Source organism: Gigantopelta aegis, chromosome 4, assembly GCF_016097555.1.
Source record: "Gigantopelta aegis isolate Gae_Host chromosome 4, Gae_host_genome, whole genome shotgun sequence".
In the NCBI taxonomy this organism is placed as follows: Eukaryota; Metazoa; Mollusca; class Gastropoda; order Neomphalida; family Peltospiridae; genus Gigantopelta; species Gigantopelta aegis.
The window spans coordinates 59,356,953-59,378,691 of NC_054702.1; the positions used below are offsets into that span (position 1 = coordinate 59,356,953).

Sequence of the window (21,739 nt, forward strand, 5' to 3'; positions counted from 1 at the left end):
TGGTATAGGCTACAAGTCATACGACCGATTAGTTCTTAATCCGAGCGGAACAGTCGTATGGTGGAAGTAGGAGAAATTTGCAACGCAACCGTCGAATTGGCAAACTCTGTCGTGACAGTCGATAGTCTGAGCCTAGCATAAAGTATTTAAAAAGCTATAATAGCCAAAAATGGTTTTCACTGTTTAATAACTACAGTCAGTGGCTTTAAATGTTTTAACACATAATAATAATAACACATATATAAGGCGTAGTAAAAAAAATTGTTTGGTTCCGGTTACCCGACCGTCCCTAAATTTTTGGTGCCGACCCTAAACTTTTTTTAACCTTTTCCCCACCCTTTTTTTTTCCACCTGTTTTATTTAATAATCCATTAATATCAATCCTAATTTTCGTCGACTGTAAAAACAACAACTGCAGAGAGATGCCACGAGATCTGTCAGTCCAAGATCTCGTTACCAGAAGACCCGGAACACTTCGCGCAATTTTACTTCCGAAGAGTTCCAAATGAAAAGCTTCCGAGAGCCATTCGGAACTCCTCGTACATTTCCACGAAATATAAGCGTAGCGGAATGTGACGAGGTGTTCCGATTCCTTGAATGTCGTTTCATTTGAAATTGATTTAAATACATGTGTAATATATTTGATTTGAATGAGCACATTTTTGACATTCTACTCTGTAAATGGAAGACGCCATTGACACCACATGCTCTCGGACGTGTTCTCGTACTCATTCGGAACTACTCGGAACTTGTGAATCCAATCTTCAAAATGTTACGCTAGTTTACTGTTAAAAAGCAGAATGATACAAATGTCCAGTCTATTTTGGTAGGGGAATTCCCTAAAACGTAATCGAACTTCTAGAAATACCGAGTTACGATTCAATGTTAAACATAAAGAGTAAACATGAAAATAGCCGATTATGCTGAAAAGATTACTTAAATTAAATATTTAGACATCAACTCTATCAATATTTTGCATTTGTTTGACAAATAACCCCTGTATTTATTATTAAATATGATATCCATGGCATTTGAAATGAACTGGTAGTACCCAAAACCTTAAGAAATGACAACTCTTTTCACATTTAATAGCGTCTGCAGTGCTGTAGTTGTGAGGGGGTGTAACCATGTTGTGGATCAGACCTTTAAAAGCAAAAATACAAACCTGTTTTACCTCTTTGTCAACAGTGCAAAGATACTGTGCAGTGTCCTTATGGACGACCAAAAGGGAAACTGTTTTCCTGAAAATAGTTGTTTTCTTTTGATATCTCTGCTATGAGGATAGTTAGTATGGAGATCTTTTTGTTAACGTATTTTGTTAATTTTTATTGACATCTTCGTTGTGTTCATGATGTACATTTTGTTACTGCAATACTGGCAATGAAATATGCCGGGAAGATCAGTGTTGTTGCTGTAGTTGTGAGGGGGTGTAACCATGTTGTGGATCAGACCTTTGATATTAAAACTTTTTTCCAATGAACAAATTATAGTGTTATTTTAGTGTTATCGTAGTTTATAACCTTACCGTGTAGTATTAGACTTGGGTGGTGTTTACATTAATACCGATTGTGGTTTGACTAGGTTACGACATGGGTTTTTTTTATAGAAAATAATTAATGATTCTCATTAGAGTATGTATTGTCAGTTGCACTGTAACACAAAGAAAGAGCTTTTAATATATTAATCTGCTATACTATTCAGGAAATATTAGCTCGAAAATGGGGGGGGGGGGGGGGGAAGAAGTTTTCCCTACCTACCTACCCTATTTGTTTTTGGCATGTAACAGGAACCAAACAATTTTTTTTACTTGGCCTAATTACAATGTATGCGTAATAGTACTCCGTCAAAACGAATACACACAGAATATCCTCAACTTTATAATCGTACAGAGTTTTTCTTTCGTTTTTTCTTTCTTTTAGGATTAGACAACTATATGCAATCTTTTTATGGGTCGGTATGTTAGGGGCCCGTGTGTTGGTGGTTATAGTGGCATTAATAAAATATATCACGCTCAAATTCACTTTCGTAATACAAATTTTGCATTAACTTCAGGGGCTTCAATATGAGGGACCCATCTGTTTAATGTGTGTATTTATATTCTTTCTCGATCCAAACACAGCTGTCGTGGGATGTAGGAGACTCTACATCTCGCTATTTCATACTTCTTTAAAACGGACTTTTAAAAAGTCCACAATCTACAATTCATTATCATACTTTCTATAAAAAAAAACTAAACCATCAGGTCGGGTCAGGCCATAGGGTTTAACGTGCACATTCAGAACAAGCTGTTGTAGCGCACGCCTGTCATGAGCGCAGGTGTCGGCCTAGGCCGGCTCCTTCGTCCAGGACAGGAAACAGCGATCAATTTCAATACATTTTTAAAGGCGAAGTGTCACGGATTACAAAGGTTATTTTGTCTAATAATTGATTATAAAATACAATTGCATTCACGTATTATACCAAATACTGTTATTGTACCGTCTATCACATTTTCATCGATCTACTACAAAAGACATTCAGTATACATATTTTGGGCAATTTCTAGTTTTGAAAAGTTTATGTCATCGTTTTGATCAGAGTTTTACACGTGTTAAGTATTGTCTTGCTTTCGACACTGACTGGCAATGCCCGTCACATGAATCCAAATGTAATACCTCGCACGCCTGTGCTCAAAATAACAGGTTTGATTTCTCTCCTTCCGATTAATAGCTACGTCGCCGTAATTTAGCATAATATCGACGACTGTGTAGCTAATTGATTTTTTTTCTTCTGTTTTGAGGTTCAAATCCAATTACTTATATTTTCAGGTAATAATGTGATGGGCCGTTTAGTAGGTTAATTGTTCGTGGCACTGTGCCTTTAAGTCAAGGCTGGAAAAAAAAAAAACCGACCCCCCCCCCCCCCGAAAAAAAACCCGTGTGACGTCATGGATAACATATTGTAACATGTGTGGCAGGCCTTCGATTGCCCACGTGGCAGAACTCTGCGAATTCCTCCCAGGAGCACGCCTTGCTTACACAGCATTCGTCCATGATAGATCGTTTGTAAACCGAATGAGCCTGCCGTTTCAGTTTGTAGCTCTTCAGAAACGAGGCTGACGTGTCTTTTGCAACAAACAGAGAAGGGGCTCTTGTTGGTTGTTGTGATGGAGCTGAAATAAAATGACCAGTTTAATAGTTATGTCACTCATTGGACATGATCATGTCTATGTTCCCTCAGCTCTATGTTTCCCCATCTGTCTGTTCCCTCGGCTAACCCTAAACCTAACTCTAACCCTGAGGGAACATAGAGCTGAGGAACCCTAACCCTAACCCTGAGGGAACATAGAGCTGAAGAACCCTAACCCTAACCCTGAGGGAACATAGAGCTGAGGAACCCTAACCCTAACCCAGAGGGAACATAGAGCTGAGGAACCCTAATCCCGAGGGAACATAGAGCTGAGGAACCCTAACCCTAACCCTGAGGGAACATAGAGCTGAGGAACCTTCATCCTGAGGGAACATAGAGCTCAGCACAATTACAAATCGTGACAGTTTGATAGTCAGAGTCTAGCATAAGCTGACAGCTCGAAAATGACGAGGAAATGACAGGTGTGTAATACGGATGGCCACAAGAGACAAGTACCAGTCGTGATTGGAGACAAAACACTGGGATGGGGATGTGGACAACAAACAAACGAAAACGCAAACCAACCTCGTTCCATCCATGTCATTATTACAAACAAAACATAATATTGTTAGCAATTTGGCAAATTTTGTTTTGAAATATGTAATTTTGTGACCCCTAGTCTCCAATCTCAGAAAAAAGCACAAATAAAACAGCCACTGTAACATCCCGTCAAACACCTATAATCCCCCCCCCCCCCCCCCCCCCCCTCCAAAAAAAAAGAGATCACAAACTTATAATGTTCAGAATGATTGCTTGAGTCCGTAACAACGTCTAACAGACCCCCATGATGTAGCTAAGCAAAAGCTATTCTACTTACATGTATGTTCAGAATGACTGATCAGGTCCATAACGACGTCTACAGACCTCCATGATCTAGCTAAGCGAAAGCAATACTACTTACATGGATGTTCAGAATGACTGCTCAGGTCCATAACGGCGTCTACATACCACGATGATCTAGCTAAGCGAAAGCAATGCTACTTACATGGATGTTCAGAATGACTGCTCAGGTCCATAACGGCGTCCACAAACCTCCATGATCTAGCTAAGCGAAAGTTATGCTACTTACATGTATATGTAGGCTATGTTCAGAATAATTTATCGTGTCCATAATGGCGTCTACAGACCTCCATGATCTAGGTAAGTGAAAGCAATGCTACTTACATTGATGTTCAGAATGACTGCTCGGGTCCATAACGGCGTCCACGGACCGCTTGCCGATGATTCTGTAGGGGTCGTACCTGCAGGCGACGTCGACGTGCTCGATGAGGTCGTGACGACACACGCGGTGACAGTCCGTGTGCCACACCTCCATCAACGTCTCTCCGCTCGCATCCCGAACCCTGTCACAGACACCAAACATCATCAACGATTCGAGAGAGAGAGAGAGAGAGAGAGAGAGAAACGGAATGTCAGTAGGCGGATGTTCAGTAGGCTGGTGGGTTCAGATGACGACCGCCGTACCCCCACCATCCGCCCCCCGGGGGCCAATTTTCTTCTCTTTTATTTTTTTTCTTTATATTTCCAGGGAGAGCATGACTGGACCTCCCCTTTCCCTCACATAAACTTCCCTCGCCACAGTCTACACACACACACACACACACACACACACACACACACATACACACACACACACCGTAAAATTATTGCACACGCCTTTGATCTCATTATCAACAGGGGACGGGACGTAGCCCAGTGGTAAAGAGCTCGCTTGATGCGCGGTCGATTTAGGATCGATCCCTGTTGGTGGCCCCATTGGGCTATTTCTCGTTCCAGCCAGTGTTCCACAACTGGTGTAACAAAGGTCGTGGTGTGTACTATCCTGCCTGTGGGATGGAGCATATAAAATATCCCTTGCTGCTAATCAACAAGAGTAGCCCATGAAGTGGCAACAGCGGGTTTCCTCTCTTTATATCTGTGTGGCCCTTAACCATATGTCTGACGTCATATAACCGTAATAAAATATGTTGTGTGCGTCGTTAAATAAAACATTTCCTTCGTCTTCATTATCAACACCACTGGCGTTAATCACCTCAGTGGATCTTTTCCACCACCACCTTCAGTTGCGTATCTAAGGGGGGAGCGGGGCCCCGCCCCTCCCCTAAATGTTGCGACAGTTATATATATATATATATATATATATATATATATATATATATATATATATATATATATATATATATATATTTTTTTTTTTTTTTTTTTTTTTTTTTTTTTTTTTAACTTTCCGAGGAACAACTATACTAAATAACATACAACTGGATCCAATCTGAATAAAATTAGCTCTACTGGGTGTACCAGTAGATCTGACAGCATTGCGTGGACTTCCAGGTACAGGTGACATTTCATCTATAAATAACAATTTAAATATCGACCAATTACTGGACATGAGCTCCAACAGGCTGCTGTTAGATCCACATGTAATAGTGGAGCTAATTTTAATTAGATTGGACTGGATCAGGAAGAAAGAAATGTTTTATTTAACGACGCACTCAACACATTTTATTTACGGTTATATGGCGTCAGATGAATGTTTTTATTAACAACCCTGATTTTGCTGAAAATCGCAGTTCCATTTTGGGGGTACTTTGCACTTGTTTCAATATCGTGTACCGGCCTCGGTGGCGTTGTGGTTAGGTCATCGGTCTACAGGCTGGTAGGTACTGGGTTCGGATCCCAGTCTAGGCATGGGATTTTTAATCCAGATACCGACTCCGAACCCTGAGTGAGTGCTCCGCAAGGCTCAGTGGGTAGGTGTAAACTACTTGCACCGGCCAGTGATCCATAACTGGTTCAACAAAGGCCATGGTTTGTGCTATCTTGCCTGTGGGAACCGCAAATAAAAGATCCCTTGCTGCTAATCGGAAAGAGTAGCCCATGTAGTGGCGACAGCGGGTTTCCTCTCAAAATATGTGTGGTTCTTAACCATATGTCTGACGCCATATAACCGTAAATAAAATGTGTTGAGTGCGTCGTTAAATAAAAATTTCTTCTTTTTTTTCAATATCGTGTGTATACTGCATAACAGCTGTACACTAAATAAAAGAGTGGACCTATTTATTTATTGGTCATGAATGAAAGTATTTGCACAAATAATTAATCAGAATCACATATTTCTACCAATCAGAATCGCTGCTGCTTTTTGTCCGTCCTCGGTGGTGTTGTTAAGTCATCGGACATAAAACTGGTAGGTACTGGGTTCACAGCCCGGTAGTAGTAGTAGTAGTTTATTTCCTTTAAGTCGTGTGACTCATAAGCATACAAGTATATACAATATTATAAGTCATATATAAATAATCATCAGCATAAACATAAACAAGTGGATGTGTATTTGGAGGATGGACAGTTATACATGTTGCGATCTTAAATGTAATGCATATTTTAAATATTTTCCAAGGTTACAAAGTTGTTTTCTATTCTGAACAGACAGTAACTGTATTAATTTAAAAACAGACGGTCTTAACCAGTAGTATTCTTTTACATACAATACGCGAATATGCAAATACAATGGACATATTGAAATAAAATTAAATTCATCTTCAATGTTATCCCGATTACACATACGACATTTTCTCTGTGATCGTTCAGTTCCACAATACTTTCCTTGTTCATTGAGTAATTGGTGCGATGAAACACGAAATTTTGTGATAAGAGATGAATAACAAATAACCTCAGATAATATTGTAAACAAAAAGTATCTGTTAAATACCTTAAACTATTACATTTTGGTGAATTGTTCAACAATTTGTCTATTTCTTGAATACAGTGATCTGACAGGCGCATGTTAACTCTTTTTATAAATATTGCATGATTATCAACTTGATAATTAAACCATACATCTCCAAATCCTAAAGAAAATAATAAATGTTTTACATGGTGTAGCCAGTTAAAAGATTCCCGACTTTCTAACCTATCATCAGATATTGATTTCAAGATACAATTATTCGTTTCTAAACGCTTCAACCAATATTTAACAATTCTTACTTTACGTACTACATGTAGAGGCAATCTGCCTAATTCTGTTAACACAGCTGCATTCATTGTACCTTTTTTCCACATTCAATATCATTTTACAAAAATCCATATAAACTTTTTCTACATCATGAACTGGGTCAAAACCCCATACTTCACATCCATAATTTAACACACTAGATATATAAATATCAAAAACATGTAGCTGTGTTTCCTTATTAAGTGATAGATTATTACATAGTCTGGGGATATGACCGGCTCCCACCCAGAGAGAGTTTTAACGACTCAATGGATAGATAGATGTACGACCATTACACCCATTACTTTCTCACTAACCACTAACTACTAACCCACTGTCCTGGACAGACAGCCCAGATAACTGAGATGTGTGCTCAGGACAGCGTGCTTGAACCTTAATTGGATATAAATACGAAAATAACTTGAAATGAAATGAAATGTCCGTAAATATTTCACGGTGCATCTCCAACTTTGACAGGGGATGTTCTGCTTTACAACAATGATTCAAACAAATTCCATACACAGGACAGTACTTTGCCAAGAACTGGAAAACGTTTGGTTTTCCAAGAATTTTGGAATCTGCGACCTATTGCATACGTTTGACCTGCATCCTGCTCTTGATATTAACAAGATGAGAATGTTTTCATGGCATATTATATACGAGTATATCAATGTGATAAAGTACGGCACGGTTCCTGGATATTCGTTACAAACATGTGCTGGTACACGTGCAAAATAAATCTTTGATATCTCGACTTCATTTAAAGCGACACTTATTTATGCCTGGTATGTTAAAGTAATGATAAATTATTAAATCACGGCCAAATAATGGGAAACGCTTCAGAAATGATTAGATGGGGGCGGGGATGGGTAAGTTAAAGTTAAAGTTTGTTTTGTTTTGTTCAACGACTCCACTAGAGCACATTGATTTATTAATCATCGGCTATTGGATTTTAAAATTTGGGCAATTTTGATATATTATAGTCTTACAAAAGGAAGAAAATGGTTTATTTAACGACGAAATATGAGTGAAAAGAGAATATGGACCAACTCCTTGAAACTGCACTTTTGAAATGACAATTGTAAACAATTGTTGTTTTTTTTGTGTGGTTTTTTTTGGGGGGAGGGGCGGGCAGGTTCCCCTTGTCACCTCTCTTAAATCCGCCCTTGTTTAGTGTTTACATGTAATTTCTAAATTCAGCCAAACATTATCCATATTAAAAAACATGGGGGGGTGGGGGGGAGTTCCCCTTGGTCACCTCTCTTAAACTCGCCTTTGTTTAGTGTTTACATGCAATTTCTAAATTCAGCCAAACATTTTCCATATTAAAAAAAAAAAAAACATATGGAAGTTTCCTCTAGATACCACATCTCACTTTCGTGTAAACCATTTGTGGACTAACCTCGACCTTACCTTTTGGCAAAGTTGGCTTTACTATCCGCATTTTTTTAACTGAGGTAATGTCGGAATTTGACCCATGTTAAAGTGGTATGCCGGTTATGTTATTAACAAATGTGGTGTTGATATGAATGCGATGCCGTTCGTTATATTAGGTACGCACAAGTAATTAAGAGTTTGAGGCATTCTGGTTCATTTTAATCTAAATCTGTATCTACGTATAATAAGAGGGTTATATGATATGCCTCGTTATCCAATTACTAGAACACTGTTTGCAACTTTTGACTCTTTTTATTTCAGCCACAGCGGAAGCAAGCGAACGTTGGGTGGGGTGGGGGAGGGCTGACCGATTGACAACAACGGCGCAAAGAAAGAAAGAAACAAAGAAAGAAATGATTTATTTAACGACGCACTCAACACATTTTATTTACGGTTATATGGTGTCAAACATATGGTTAACGACCACACAGATAATGAGAGAGGAAACCCGCTGTCGCCACTTCATGGGCTACTCTTTTCGATTAGCAGCAAGGGATTTTTTATATGCACCATCCCACAGACAGGGTAGTACATACCACGGCCTTTGATATACCAGTCGTGGTGCACTGGCTGGAACGAGAAATAGCCCAATGGGCCCACCGACGGGGATCGATCCCAGACCGACCGCACAGCGAGCGAGTGTTGTACCACTGGGTCACGTTTCGCTCCTACGGCGCAAAGTACCCTAGTTTGTAGAGTTAGGGGTAATCGCAAACAAAATGTTCTGAAATGGAATTCCCTAAATTCTATAAGTAAGTAATCATGGCAAATGCTTGTAAATGTCAAAAACTATTTTATTCAGAATTACCGAGTGCCTAAAGGTATCCAAGCATCCCGTGCCTTGTTTTTATTATGCAACCATATATTGACGTCCAAAGGAAACTATGCCAAGACTCTGAAGACTGTTGAAGAAAACCCAAAATATGTTGCTTGTTTAAAAAAATATATATAATTATATATATTCATGAGAATGGTCTTTATGGCATGTTGTGAAAAAAAATTCATTCCATAAAAGCACAAACATATTTAACCATCATTTTATTTCCTTTATCCAAATTATATACGTATTTAAATATGTTTTTCTTGGTACTGGGGTTTTTTGTGGGTTTTTTGGACGTCTGTATATGTATAGTATTAAAGGGACAGATCCTAGTTTCAACCCTATTTATTTAATCTACAAACCTGTAACACAATTGAGTGAAACATGAATCTGTGACTTTGAAATGGTGAAATAGCCTCTAAAAACAATCTAATTAAAATTAGCTCCACTGGTTAATTACTATAACCGGTGGATCTAACAGCACCACGTTGGAGCTCATGTCCAGTTGACCTTTCATTCGACCAATCAAAACCTTACTTGCAAAATCATGCCAGTGATTTGAAAAGAATTTAAAAACATTCGGGATTATACCGAGGGTATACGAAATGATTCGGATGAATTACGAAGTATGCCAGAAACTAATTTCAATATAAAATTAAAAAAACAAAAAAACGTGATGGTATAGCCATAAAATCTGTTTATACTAGTATACAATCCAGAGTTTATTATTGCACTTTTCCCCATGTTTTTTAATGTTGAAATAGACCAACAAGTCTCGCCCGATATTTTTAGAATTTGTATGCTCCCGAATAACACTATAAAAGGCGAAGTGTAATTGGTCGATATTTAAATTGTTATTTATAGATGAAATGTCACCTGACCATGGGAGTCCATCTAATGTTGTTAGATCTACTGGTAGACCAGTAGAGCTAATTTTAATCAGATTGCCTCTAAAAATAGACTAAAACTCGACTCCATAACTGTTACTTTTCAGACGCACGTGCGTTTTAAAAGATATGATAAATACATTTTGTGATATTAAAAACACCAGGAAGACCAAAAACACTTTGAATGTACGGAAATTGATAATCTAAACCATAAAATTAAATAAAGTATGATTTCGGTTGTTAAAAAACGGCTATAATAGTCCAAAATGTGCCTTAGTGTTTAAAAACTAGGTTATGTCCCTTTAAGCCGGGCCTTCTAATGGATCTGAGCGCAGTCATTACGTTGGACCAAGACTCAGTATTCTATTATTCCAAGGCAACATCGGTGTCTTAGTGTCGTATACACAACCTATGGCTAATAGATGGAAATGTTTTATTTAACCAGGCACTCAACACATTTTTATTTACGGTTATATGGCGTCGGGCATATGGTTAAGGACCACACAGATATTGAGAGAGGAAACCCGCTGTCGCCACTTCATGAGCTACTCTTTTCGATTAGCAGCAAGGGATCTTTTATATGCACCATCCCATAGACAGGACAGTACATACCACGGTCTTTGATATACCAGTCGTGGTTCACTGGCTAGAGCGAGAAATAGCCCAATGGGTCCACCGACGGGGATCGATCCCAGACCGACCGCGCATCAAGCGAACGCTTTACCACTGGGCTACCACCTGCTCTCCTATGGCTAATAAGACTGACAAACGTTTTTTGTCTAGCGACACCACTAGAACACATTAATCATCGGCTTTGGATGTCAAACAATTGATAATACCGACCTCGGTGATGTCGTGGTTAAGACATCGGACATAAGGCTGGTGGGTACAGGGTTCGCAACCCAGAGCCAATTGTAACGATTCAGTGGGTAGGTGTTAGACTACACCCTCTTCTCTCTCACTAACAACTAACCCGCTGTGCTGGACAGACAGCCTAGATAGCTGAGGTGTGTGCCCAGGACAGCGTGCTTGAACCTTAATTGGATATAAGCACGAAAATAAGTTGAAATGAAAATTGAAAATTCTGACAGTCTTTAAAGGAAACCTCCAACGTTTATCCATTAGCAGCAAGGATTATTTTATAAGCACTTTTTCCACAGACATAACTGGTTGGAACGGGAAAAGCCCAGTCAGAGAATACGTCTACCGACGAGATTCAATCTTGCAAGGCCTAGTAAGTTGTAAACCTTGTGCGAGATTCATTTGTGTTTCAAATGCAATAAAATATACATGTTTCAAGCAAACTACATGTATATGTATTATTACTATTAAAAGTTGTATTCGAAACCGGCCATGAAAAGTTCTATTTTCATGAGTTGATACTTTAGGAGATGTGGTAATATTCATATTTATTGGTCGACTAATGGTTTGGCTGGAATATTGCTTAATACATACATTGACATTACCGCCTGTAGAATTCTATTTGGTATAGTCCAACCCTAAACAAGTTTCTTTGTTCGAGTGTGGGAAGCATTAATAAGGTGATATGGCATTTTTTATTAATAATATTTTGATTGCATCCGTTGCCGTTGTGTTAATTACATATCCTGTCATCAGTGCGGCGTGTTCGGTCGTGACTGCATGAGTAAAATATAACGTGTGGCCGTGTCGGGACTGTAATATATCACTGCCTGTTCGTGAGATTATCAGGTGTTATAGACATTAAATAAATTATTAATAGCTGTAGACTCAGCTTTATAAATAATTCTACATACAGTGAAGTCTGCTATAACTGAATTTGTCTAACAACTAATAACCAGGGATGTATATAATATTTAAAATCAAACAAAAACAAAAAACAAACAAAAACAAAACAAAAAACAAACAAAACAAAACAAAACAAAACAAAACAAAACAAAACAAAAACCACACACACACACAGACAAATGTCACACAAAAACCGAAACACACACACACACACACACAAACACAAACACACACACAATGCAGACACACACACACAATGCACACATACACCACACACATACACATACACAATGTCCCCCCCCACCCCCCAACCCCATAAAACAAATTAAAAAGAAAACAACCTCCACATTTTCATAGTGATCTTTAAAAATTTAAATAAATAAATAAAGTAACGACGTAAATTTCACCAATGTTTTCTAAAGGAAGTGTTTATGAGCGCATGATACAAACAATTTGCATTATTTGAATGCTTTTTTGGGGGTGGGGGTGGGGTGGGGGGGGAGTAGCTCAATCGGAAGAACTCTCGCTTGATGTGCTTGGGACATAAGATCGAACCCAGTTGGTTTTCTTCTGTTCCTAACCAGTGCCAAACGACTGATATATCAAAAGCCATGGTACGTGCTGTCCTGTATGTATGAAAGTTCGTAATATCCCTTGTCGCTGATGGGAAAATGTAACGGTGTTCCTCGAAGACAAAGTATCGAAATTATCAAAATGTTTGACATTCATTAGCTGGCCAGTGATTAACCAATGTGACCTAGTAGTGTCGTTAAACTGTAATTTCTTGGAATGCTTAGGTATCTTAGTCTAGGTGGGGGGTAGGGATGGGGGTGGGGGGGGGGGCGCAACCAGTGGTACAGCGCTCAACTTATGCGGAACTGGCCTGGGATCGACCTCCGTCGATGGTACTATTGGGCTATTTCTCGTTCCAGCCAATGCATCAAAACTAAAACATAGATCGTTGTATCGACTATGCTATCTGTGATAGTTTGCATATAAAATAGCTTTTGCTGTTAATCGAAAAGAGTAGTTCATGGTGCGGCGGTTGCGGGTTTCCGATCTCAGTATCTGTGTGGTCCTTAATCATAATATACTGACGTAGGAAGCGGGGTGGGGGGCGGGAGCAAGGGGGATCCCCCACTTTTCAGATATTTTGCTTTATATTTGCTTTATAATAGTGTAAAAGTGTGTAAATATAAAAGTGTGCCCCCCCCCCCCCCCCCCCCCACACACACATACACACTTTTTGGCACCTTCCTACACCACTGTAATATTATGTCCGTTACTACAATATTAGCCTCAAATACAAATGCGTTTCCTTTCTGGTTTTTTAGTTTAAGTACGGCCCAAAGTTTAAGAGAGCCTTACCTGTGTTCGTGTTCGCTCCCTGAGATGTGTGGTATTTTCGTCAAAACTATCACTAAGGCAACCGTCATAAGAATCACTGCAGACTGGCCTCTAATGTAACGTGCATCTGGAATGAGCAAAACACTTGATTTTTATTATTTTGTTTTTAACTATTATTAAAAACCGTCGGGCATGGGCAATATACTTTTTTTTACAAGCCCGGCCGTGAAAAAGAAAAGAAAAACCCACTTGCTACCGTATTCTAGAAGCTCTGCTTATAAATGCTATATAACTTTTATATACATAATAAATGTTTTACGACATGTGCATCTTGTTGTATGTGCATGTGCGTGTGTATGCAGGCGTGTGTGTTTTAATGGAGGTTCGGAGGGAAGGTGTTTGTTTTTATTATTAATATATATATACATACATACATACATACACATATATATATATATATATATATATATATATATTATTATTATTATTATTATTATTAATTTGTTTGCTTGTTGTTCTTTGCGTTTTGTTTGGGGGGGGGGGGTGATACAAAAGTATATAATTAAAAAAAAAAAAAAAAAAAAATATAAATATATATTATTTTTTATTAGGATTTATCTTTCAGAACTACTTAACTGATAAAACGTGTTTTTTTTCTGAGTGGGCAGGACGTAGCCTACCGGTAAAACGCTCGCCTGATGCGCGGTCGTCTAGGATCAATCCCCGTCAGTGAGCCCACTGGGCTATTTCTCGTTCCAGCCAGCGCACCACGGCTGGTATATCAAATACCGTGGTATGTGCTGTCCTGTCTGTGGGGTGGTGCATATAAAAGATCCCTTGCCACTAATGAAAAAATATAGCGGGCTTCCTTTCTAAGACTATGTCAGAATTACCAGCTGATTGATATAAAATAGCCGATAATTAGTGTCGTTAAACAAAATGTTTAATTTATTTGTGTGTTTTTGTTGTTGTTTGTTGGGGTTTTTTGTTGGGGTTTTTTTTTTTCTTCTTCTTTTTTTTCCCCTTTTTTTTTTCTTCTTTTTTTGTTGAAAACTGAAGTTATCAGCCCTCGTTATGGAAGTGAAGAACACAGAAATAGCCGTTATGAACGAATCATAGCAAACTAAACAGACAGCATGATAATTAGTTTCTCTTTTTAAAAAACCCAACAATTCTTCAGTTTGGTAAAGGTGTTTTTGTTATCTGCAAGTGGTGAAGTTTTTTGGGGGTTTTGGTGTTGTTACGCGAATTCACGTTTGGTCAGTAATGTGTATTAGAACAGTTCTCCATTTAGCTCGCATATGTATGATCAAACTGTTTGGCTTTAACACGGGTTACAATTAAAGTGACATACTCAAGGTTTTAAATAGGGTCTCCACGAGTAGGCTACTCGGGCACGAGTCAGGTCTAGCAAGACTCGAGTCCGTTCACAGGACTCGAGTACCCGTACAGGGTGGAATACAATGAACAACTACATTACAACGGACAAAGTAGGACAATAATTTCAGCAGTAGATAATCAACGATATAAGTTACACAATCATTATATGATCATGTGCTTGTTTCTCATTTTAACTGACCGTCCGTCCGTCACAGCACTTCTAAATGCAATACAATGGCATGATTTGGCATCCATGTTCAGCGCTGGAATTAAGATGTATAATGCTAGTATTTTGCTTTATTCCTCAATCTCATCATCATCTAGTGCACTTACCATTTGTGACACCCAATAGCCGATGTGTATTTTTGTGCTGGGGTGTCGTTAAACATTCATTCATTCATTCATTCATTCATCCAGTGTCAGTGTCGGGTACTCGGGTCCTGGTCGAGTTTGACTCTCGAGTACTCGAGTCCAATATTTTGCACTCGTGGAGGCCCTAGTTTTAAACGCTTTCGCGTATTTTTCACTATTAGATCCGGTTGTTATTGTTTGGGTTGGGGGGAGGGGGGTTTTGTGGGTGATTTTGTGTTTTGTGTGTGTGTGTGTGTGTGTGTGTGTGTGTGTGTGTGTGTGTGTGTGTGTGTGTGTTTTCTTGATAACTGAAATCTGACATTAGGCCTACGTAGATTTTATTGTTTAGATTATCCATTTCCGTACATCTGAAGTGTTTCTGGTCATGCTGATGTTTCTAATATCACGAAATGCATTTTCCATATTTTTAGAAACACATGTACCTCTGAGAAATAACTGTTATGGAGACGAGCTCTAATCTATTTTTAGAGGGTATTTACCCGTTTCAGCGTCACAGACTCATGTTTCACTTTATTGTAACTTAATACAGACATAGGTTTATAGATTAACCAAACTTCAGTTGATTTGTTTAAATATGTAGATGGATAACGCAGTGAATTTCAAATCTTTAATTTAATATGGAAAAAGGAATTCTTCGTGCATATCTTAAAGTAAGCAAAATGTTTGGATGAAGGAATGTTCCATTTAGTCCTGTTTGACTTCGATTTGCATTGTTATCACCTCAGTGGCGTAGCGAGGGGATGGGGGATGGCACGTGGGTAATGCCCCCTCCCACATCAAACATTTTGTTCTATTTTTTTGTTACTGTATTAAACTTTATAAAATTATACATACATACATACATACATGCATGAATAGGTTGGGTTCGCCCCCCACAAAAGTGGATTGCACCACCCCCCCCCCCCCCACCTCCCCCACCACCCCCAATATAAAACCTCGCTACGCCAGTGTATCTCCAGCCCCAAGTTCAACCAGTAAACGTTTCGCTAACGTTCGCGAACTATTTGATTGGTGCCCGACGTGGCCATTTGGTTTAACGTGAAGCGCATAAACCGGTCTAGCGGACGTTTTTTCGCTCGGTCTGACTGAACGCAGCCCTGGCAATCGCCAATGTCACAGGCCATGCCTCCTTGAACACCTGGCATACCGGTTTGTTTGGGTTTACTCTGGACTACATACTTCAATACGTGTCTGTCATCAAAATAAGCAAATGAGCCACTAACAGTGCCAAGTTTACAAATACCATCTAGCTATAACAATGCTGTATTAATCACGACCAGTATAATATTTACGTGTCAAATATCATTTAAGGCATTTGGATATTTAATATGGCATTACGGGGCAAATCGGTTGAGTGCTCGCTGTTGGTGCTTGAGGTGCTTGCGTCGCAGGATCGAATCACCTCGGTGGATCTATTGAACTGATTAGGGTTAGGGGGGGGGGGGTTGTCGTTCCAACCAGTGCATCACAACTGGACAAAGTCTGTGGTATGTGCTTTCCTGTCTGTGGGGAAAGTGCATATAAAAGATCCCTTGCTGCTAATGGAAAAAAATGTAGCAGGTTTCCTTTCTAAGACTAAATGTCAAAATCGATGTGCTCTAGTGGTGACGTTAAACAAAACAAACTTTTACTTTTACGTTTTTTATTGTCATATACATGTATTAATTATTAATGTATCTCTTCTTAGTGTAAATGTGAATATTTAAAATTAAATTGATACATACTGAAAAAAGAAAGAAATGTTTTATTTAACGACGCACTCAACACATTTTATTTACGGTTATATGGCGTCAGACATATGGTTAAGGACCACACAGAGTTTGAGAGAAAACCCGCTGTCGCCACTACATGGGACTACAGGCTGGTAGGTACTGGTTCGCAGCCCGGTACCGGCTCCAGTCCAGAGCGAGTTCTTAAGGGCTCAATGGGTAGGTGTAAGACCACTACACCCTCTTCTTTCTCACTAACCACTAACCAACTAACAACTAACCCACTGTCCTGGACAGACAGCCCAAATAGCTGAGGTGTGTGTCCAGGACAGCGTGCTTGAATCTTAATCGGATATGCACGAAAATAAGTTGAAATGAAATTAATAAATAAGAAAATGAATACATTTTGATTGTTGTTTTGTTTTGATTTTTCTCTGGTTATCGTGCGTGTCGATTTTGACCCTCGCAGTATAATTATTGCTGAGTGTTTCTTGCTAGAACATAAAATCGCATTTGAAGCCAAAATGGTCTTTATATTGGCTTCGACTATGAGCTTTCTTTAATTTCTTTCTAAAACAGGTCCTGTTGTTCTGAATGAGTAGCATGGATTGTTTTTAAAATATCTGCGGCCAAATTCGAAGTAATAAAAATTGCCGTGACTATATGGAAAATGTAAAGAAAAATATTTAGGGTACCAAGGCAAGGGAGGTGGCACCATGGCCATTGAGGCTGGACCAAGGCAGATGAGCAGGACATAAAAATCTAAATATACCCACCTTTTCTCTGCAATCCATGGAACCAAAAAGAGCCGCATCGCCCCTTTAATTCTAGAACTTTGGTTTGACAAGAGACCGACTTTTTTTTTCTTTTTTTTTTTCTTTTTTTTTTTTTTTTTTTTTTCTTTTTTTTTCTTTTTTTTCTTTTTTTTCTTTTTTCTTGGAAAAGGGGGGATGATAATATAGGTGGGTTTTTTTTACATAGGTCTATAGTTGTTTCATAGTTATATTAAGTAATTATTAGCACAAAGTATTTTTGTTTTACATGCCACAAGGCGTGTATGCCATATCTGATGTCCACTTCATCTATCGCCATCCCATCTCACTCATTATCAATAACCATAATTAAATCCATTAAAGGACCGAGAAAATAACATATATTTAAAATCTCTAGTATAATTATTTTATATGTTGCCAAAACTCCTTAATTTTGATGATTTTAAACACATACATTTAAATCATTACCTTCGAAAACAGAAAAAAACTAAATATTATACATTGTATCCAATGAAATTCCAATTTGCGGCAATACCTGTAATGTTGAAAAGTTCTGAAACACGGTAGCTGAAAGCCATGTGGAATTGTTCACCTGTTCACTGAGGTATATAATACTTCTTCTCCAAATGTATCAGGAACAAAAGTGTCATCATCTTCAAGAGATGCAATTATTTTTCCTCCGATTCCATCCACTCAAGAAAAAGTATCAGCCTATTGGCGTAAGACATTTATCCCAACCAGTACTGATGACAAGGCACTTTTAAAAATACACCTTGCATTATTGTATAATACATTGGCGTTATTAAGACGAGCTACACACGCACACACCTAGAGCACGTGGTGCGCTTTGCCCATTAATTAAATAGAGAGTTATCAACGAACGGGGAAATGATCATCGCCGCGGCCTTGACACGAGGTTCCCAGCGGTTCGCCGGGTGCAAATATCATGCCAAGAACGCAATTGCAAGTGGAAGCTGAATGTTTAAAGCGGTCAGGGGTTCTAGAATGTTTCTGATATGAACTGTTCATTAGGCTTAGTGGTTGTGGACATGTTTTACTTGTCAAGGTCAAAAATGCCGAAGCTGGAAGTTGATGGCGTGTACCTGTATTATACTAGGCTCAGACTACCAACTGCCAGCAGAAGGATGGCCAACTTTCTGTTGTCGCCACTTCTACGACTGTCCAATTGCTAGTCGATTCTCGTCATATAACACATTGGTTGTTAATCTGAGCGCACACTTCGAAAGTCGAGAGTTGGGGAAATTACAACGCAACTGTCGAGTTGGTCAATTTTGTCGTGACATTTGACAGTCTGACACTAGCATTAGACACAAGAAACTGATTTAGAAATTTCGTTTTCTTATGCAATGTTGAGAGAGAGAGAGAGAGAGAGAGAGAGAGAGAGAGAGAGAGAGAGAGAGAGAGAGAGAGAGAGAGAGAGAGAGAGAGAGAGAGAGAGAGAATTGTTTGAGTTTTATTTTTTTGTAGTGAAAACGGGTCTTATTGCAGCTGTATGTAATAAGGGCATTTGCTTATTATTTTTAAAATCAAATAGAGAAATGCAATTTTGGACAGTGGGTGTTTAATATACTTGATAGGTTTTCACAATAGGTAGAAATACGTCTACAAGAGTAATCTTCGACCGGTATGTAGACATTTCTGTATGTCATAGGATCGATTTCCCAAGATGAACCCACTGGGTCATTTTGTGGTCCTACCAAAGCTCCAAAATAATTAATCTGTCACAGACTGTGGTTAATCCATCTGCGCAAGGGGGGGGGGGGGGGGGGGGGGGGGGGGGGGGGGTTATCTCAGTCCATTGAGTACTCGCTTGAGGTGCTTGCGTCGCAGGATCATACCACCTCGGTGGATCCATTCATCTGATTGGTACACCACAACTGGTCAAAGGCCGTGGTATGTGCTTTCCTGTCTGTGGGAAAGTGCATATAAAAGATCCCTTGCTGTATTAGGAAAAATGCAGAGGGATGACTACGTGTCAGAATTACCACATGTTTGACATCCAATAGCTGATGATTAATTAATCAATGTGCTCTAGTAGTGTCGTTAAACAAAACAAACTTCTTCTTCCATCTCCAGAAGTGAAGGGTTCTATTCCTTTGACTTGCGAAGATGTGGTGTGTCCAGCCTTGTCTGGAAAAATGTCCTGAATTTACAGCCGTTATAGTGTTAAAGTTAACGTGTGTTTTGTTTAACGGCACCACTAGAGCACATTGATTTAATAATCATGGGCTATTGAATGTCAAATATTTGGTTATTTTGAGATATAGTCTTAGAGAGGAAACCCGCTACATATTTTTTTTTGCATCTGTAGCAAAGGATCTTTTATATGCATCATCCCAGATACAGGATAGCACATACCACAGCATTTGATATATAAGTCGTCGTGCAACGGCTGGAACGAAAAAGAGCCCAATGGGCCGACCAACGGGGATCAATCCTAGATCGACCACTTTTTAAACCCTTTTTAACGACTATATATATTATATATATGTTATATGTTATATCTATACCAGTGTCTGTATATATGCAGTGTGGTTCTGGTCTTCACTGCAATATGTATATAAAAGTTAATTGAAGTTTGAGCTACTACAAACAGTTGGTCAATCAGTGGCGTAGCGAGGGAGGGAAGGGGGCACGGGGGCAATGACACCCCCCCCCCCTCCCAATCACACCTTTTTTCTTTATTTTTATGTGCATACATACATACATACATACATAGATACATACATACATAGATACATACATACATACATAGATACATACATACATAGATATATACATACATACATACATACATACATACATAGTGCGGGTTGCACACACACACACGCACGTACGCACGCACACACACATACACACCAATAGTCGCCCCCCCCCCCCCCTCTTCTCGTCCACCTGATGCGCAATCGGTCTACGATCGATCCTCATTGGACTATTTCTCGTTCCAGCCAGTGCACCACGACTGGTATATCAAAGGTCGCGGTATGTGCTATCCTGTCTGTGGGTTTAGTGCATATAAAAGATCCTTTACTGCTAACGGCAAAATGTAGCGGGTTTCCTCTGATGACTACGTGTCAGAATTACCAAATGTTTGACATCCAATAGCCGATGATTAATTAATCAATGTGCTCTAGTGGTGTCGTTAAACAAAACAAACTTGATATAGAATATGTGACGGCAGTACAGTATCATTTCGTGATGTCGTCAGTGGGCCCATTGGACTATTTCTCGCTCCAGCCAGTACACCATGACTGGTATATCAAAGGCCGTGGTATGTGTTATCTTGTCTCTAGGCTGGTGCATATAAAAGATCCCTTGTTGCTAATCGAAAAGAATACCCATGAAGTGGCGACAGCGGGTTTCCTCCCTCAATATCTGCGTAGTCTTTAACCATATGTCCGACGCCATATAACAGGCCCGTAGCAGGGGGTGGTGGCCAGTGTAAAGAACTTTCAAAAGTATAAGTAGCCTATCACAGGTAGTTATGTGCAAAAGTATGAGTATTACAGGTAAGCATATTAAAATTTCGAATAAAATGTAGTATCTCGTAGCAACTTCAAGATAAGTTCAGGGTGGAATCGAAATGATTCTATCACATTTTGTCTAACAAAATATATATCTTTCCTCGTCGGTCCAAGATGATTACACACCACCAGAATATGGTGAACCGTCAAAAGACCAGGAACAATGTTTACACTCGGATGGAGAATAAAACGAATATTAACAAATAAAAAATAGCGTACAATTACCAGACATTTCAGTTTTCCGTCTATAATTTTTTTTTTTTTCCTAATCATTATTTTTATTTGTGGTTGTTCTTACAACAATGTTTTCACTTACCGTATTTAAGAATTTCCATATCCACATTTACACAAATTTGTAGACAAACAAATGTTGCTCGTTTATTCACGGATTTGTGATGATATGGCGACATGAAGCCTTAAATATACGAGCAGTGTTTCTCCCTGGGGGCCACGCCTCGCCATTTGAAGGCCCGGCAAACGACGTACTGAGAAACATAGCCCAGCCATAGACCAAGCCTGTTTGCGATTCGTCTGCTACTACGA

General features: G+C 39.1%; 1 protein-coding gene across 1 annotated transcript; it reads right to left on the bottom strand.

The window, feature by feature from the left end:
• Positions 1–1,798: 1,798 nt before the first annotated feature.
• Positions 1,799–18,468, bottom strand: LOC121372144 (probable insulin-like peptide 7). The gene is made up of 4 exons (XM_041498413.1): positions 18,187–18,468; positions 13,439–13,544; positions 4,333–4,511; positions 1,799–3,151 (listed from the first exon to the last, which is right to left on the bottom strand). The coding sequence occupies exons 1-4, from the start codon at positions 18,227–18,229 to the stop codon at positions 2,925–2,927; spliced, it is 555 nt and encodes a 184-aa protein (XP_041354347.1). The 5' UTR covers positions 18,230–18,468; the 3' UTR covers positions 1,799–2,924.
• Positions 18,469–21,739: the final 3,271 nt, after the last annotated feature.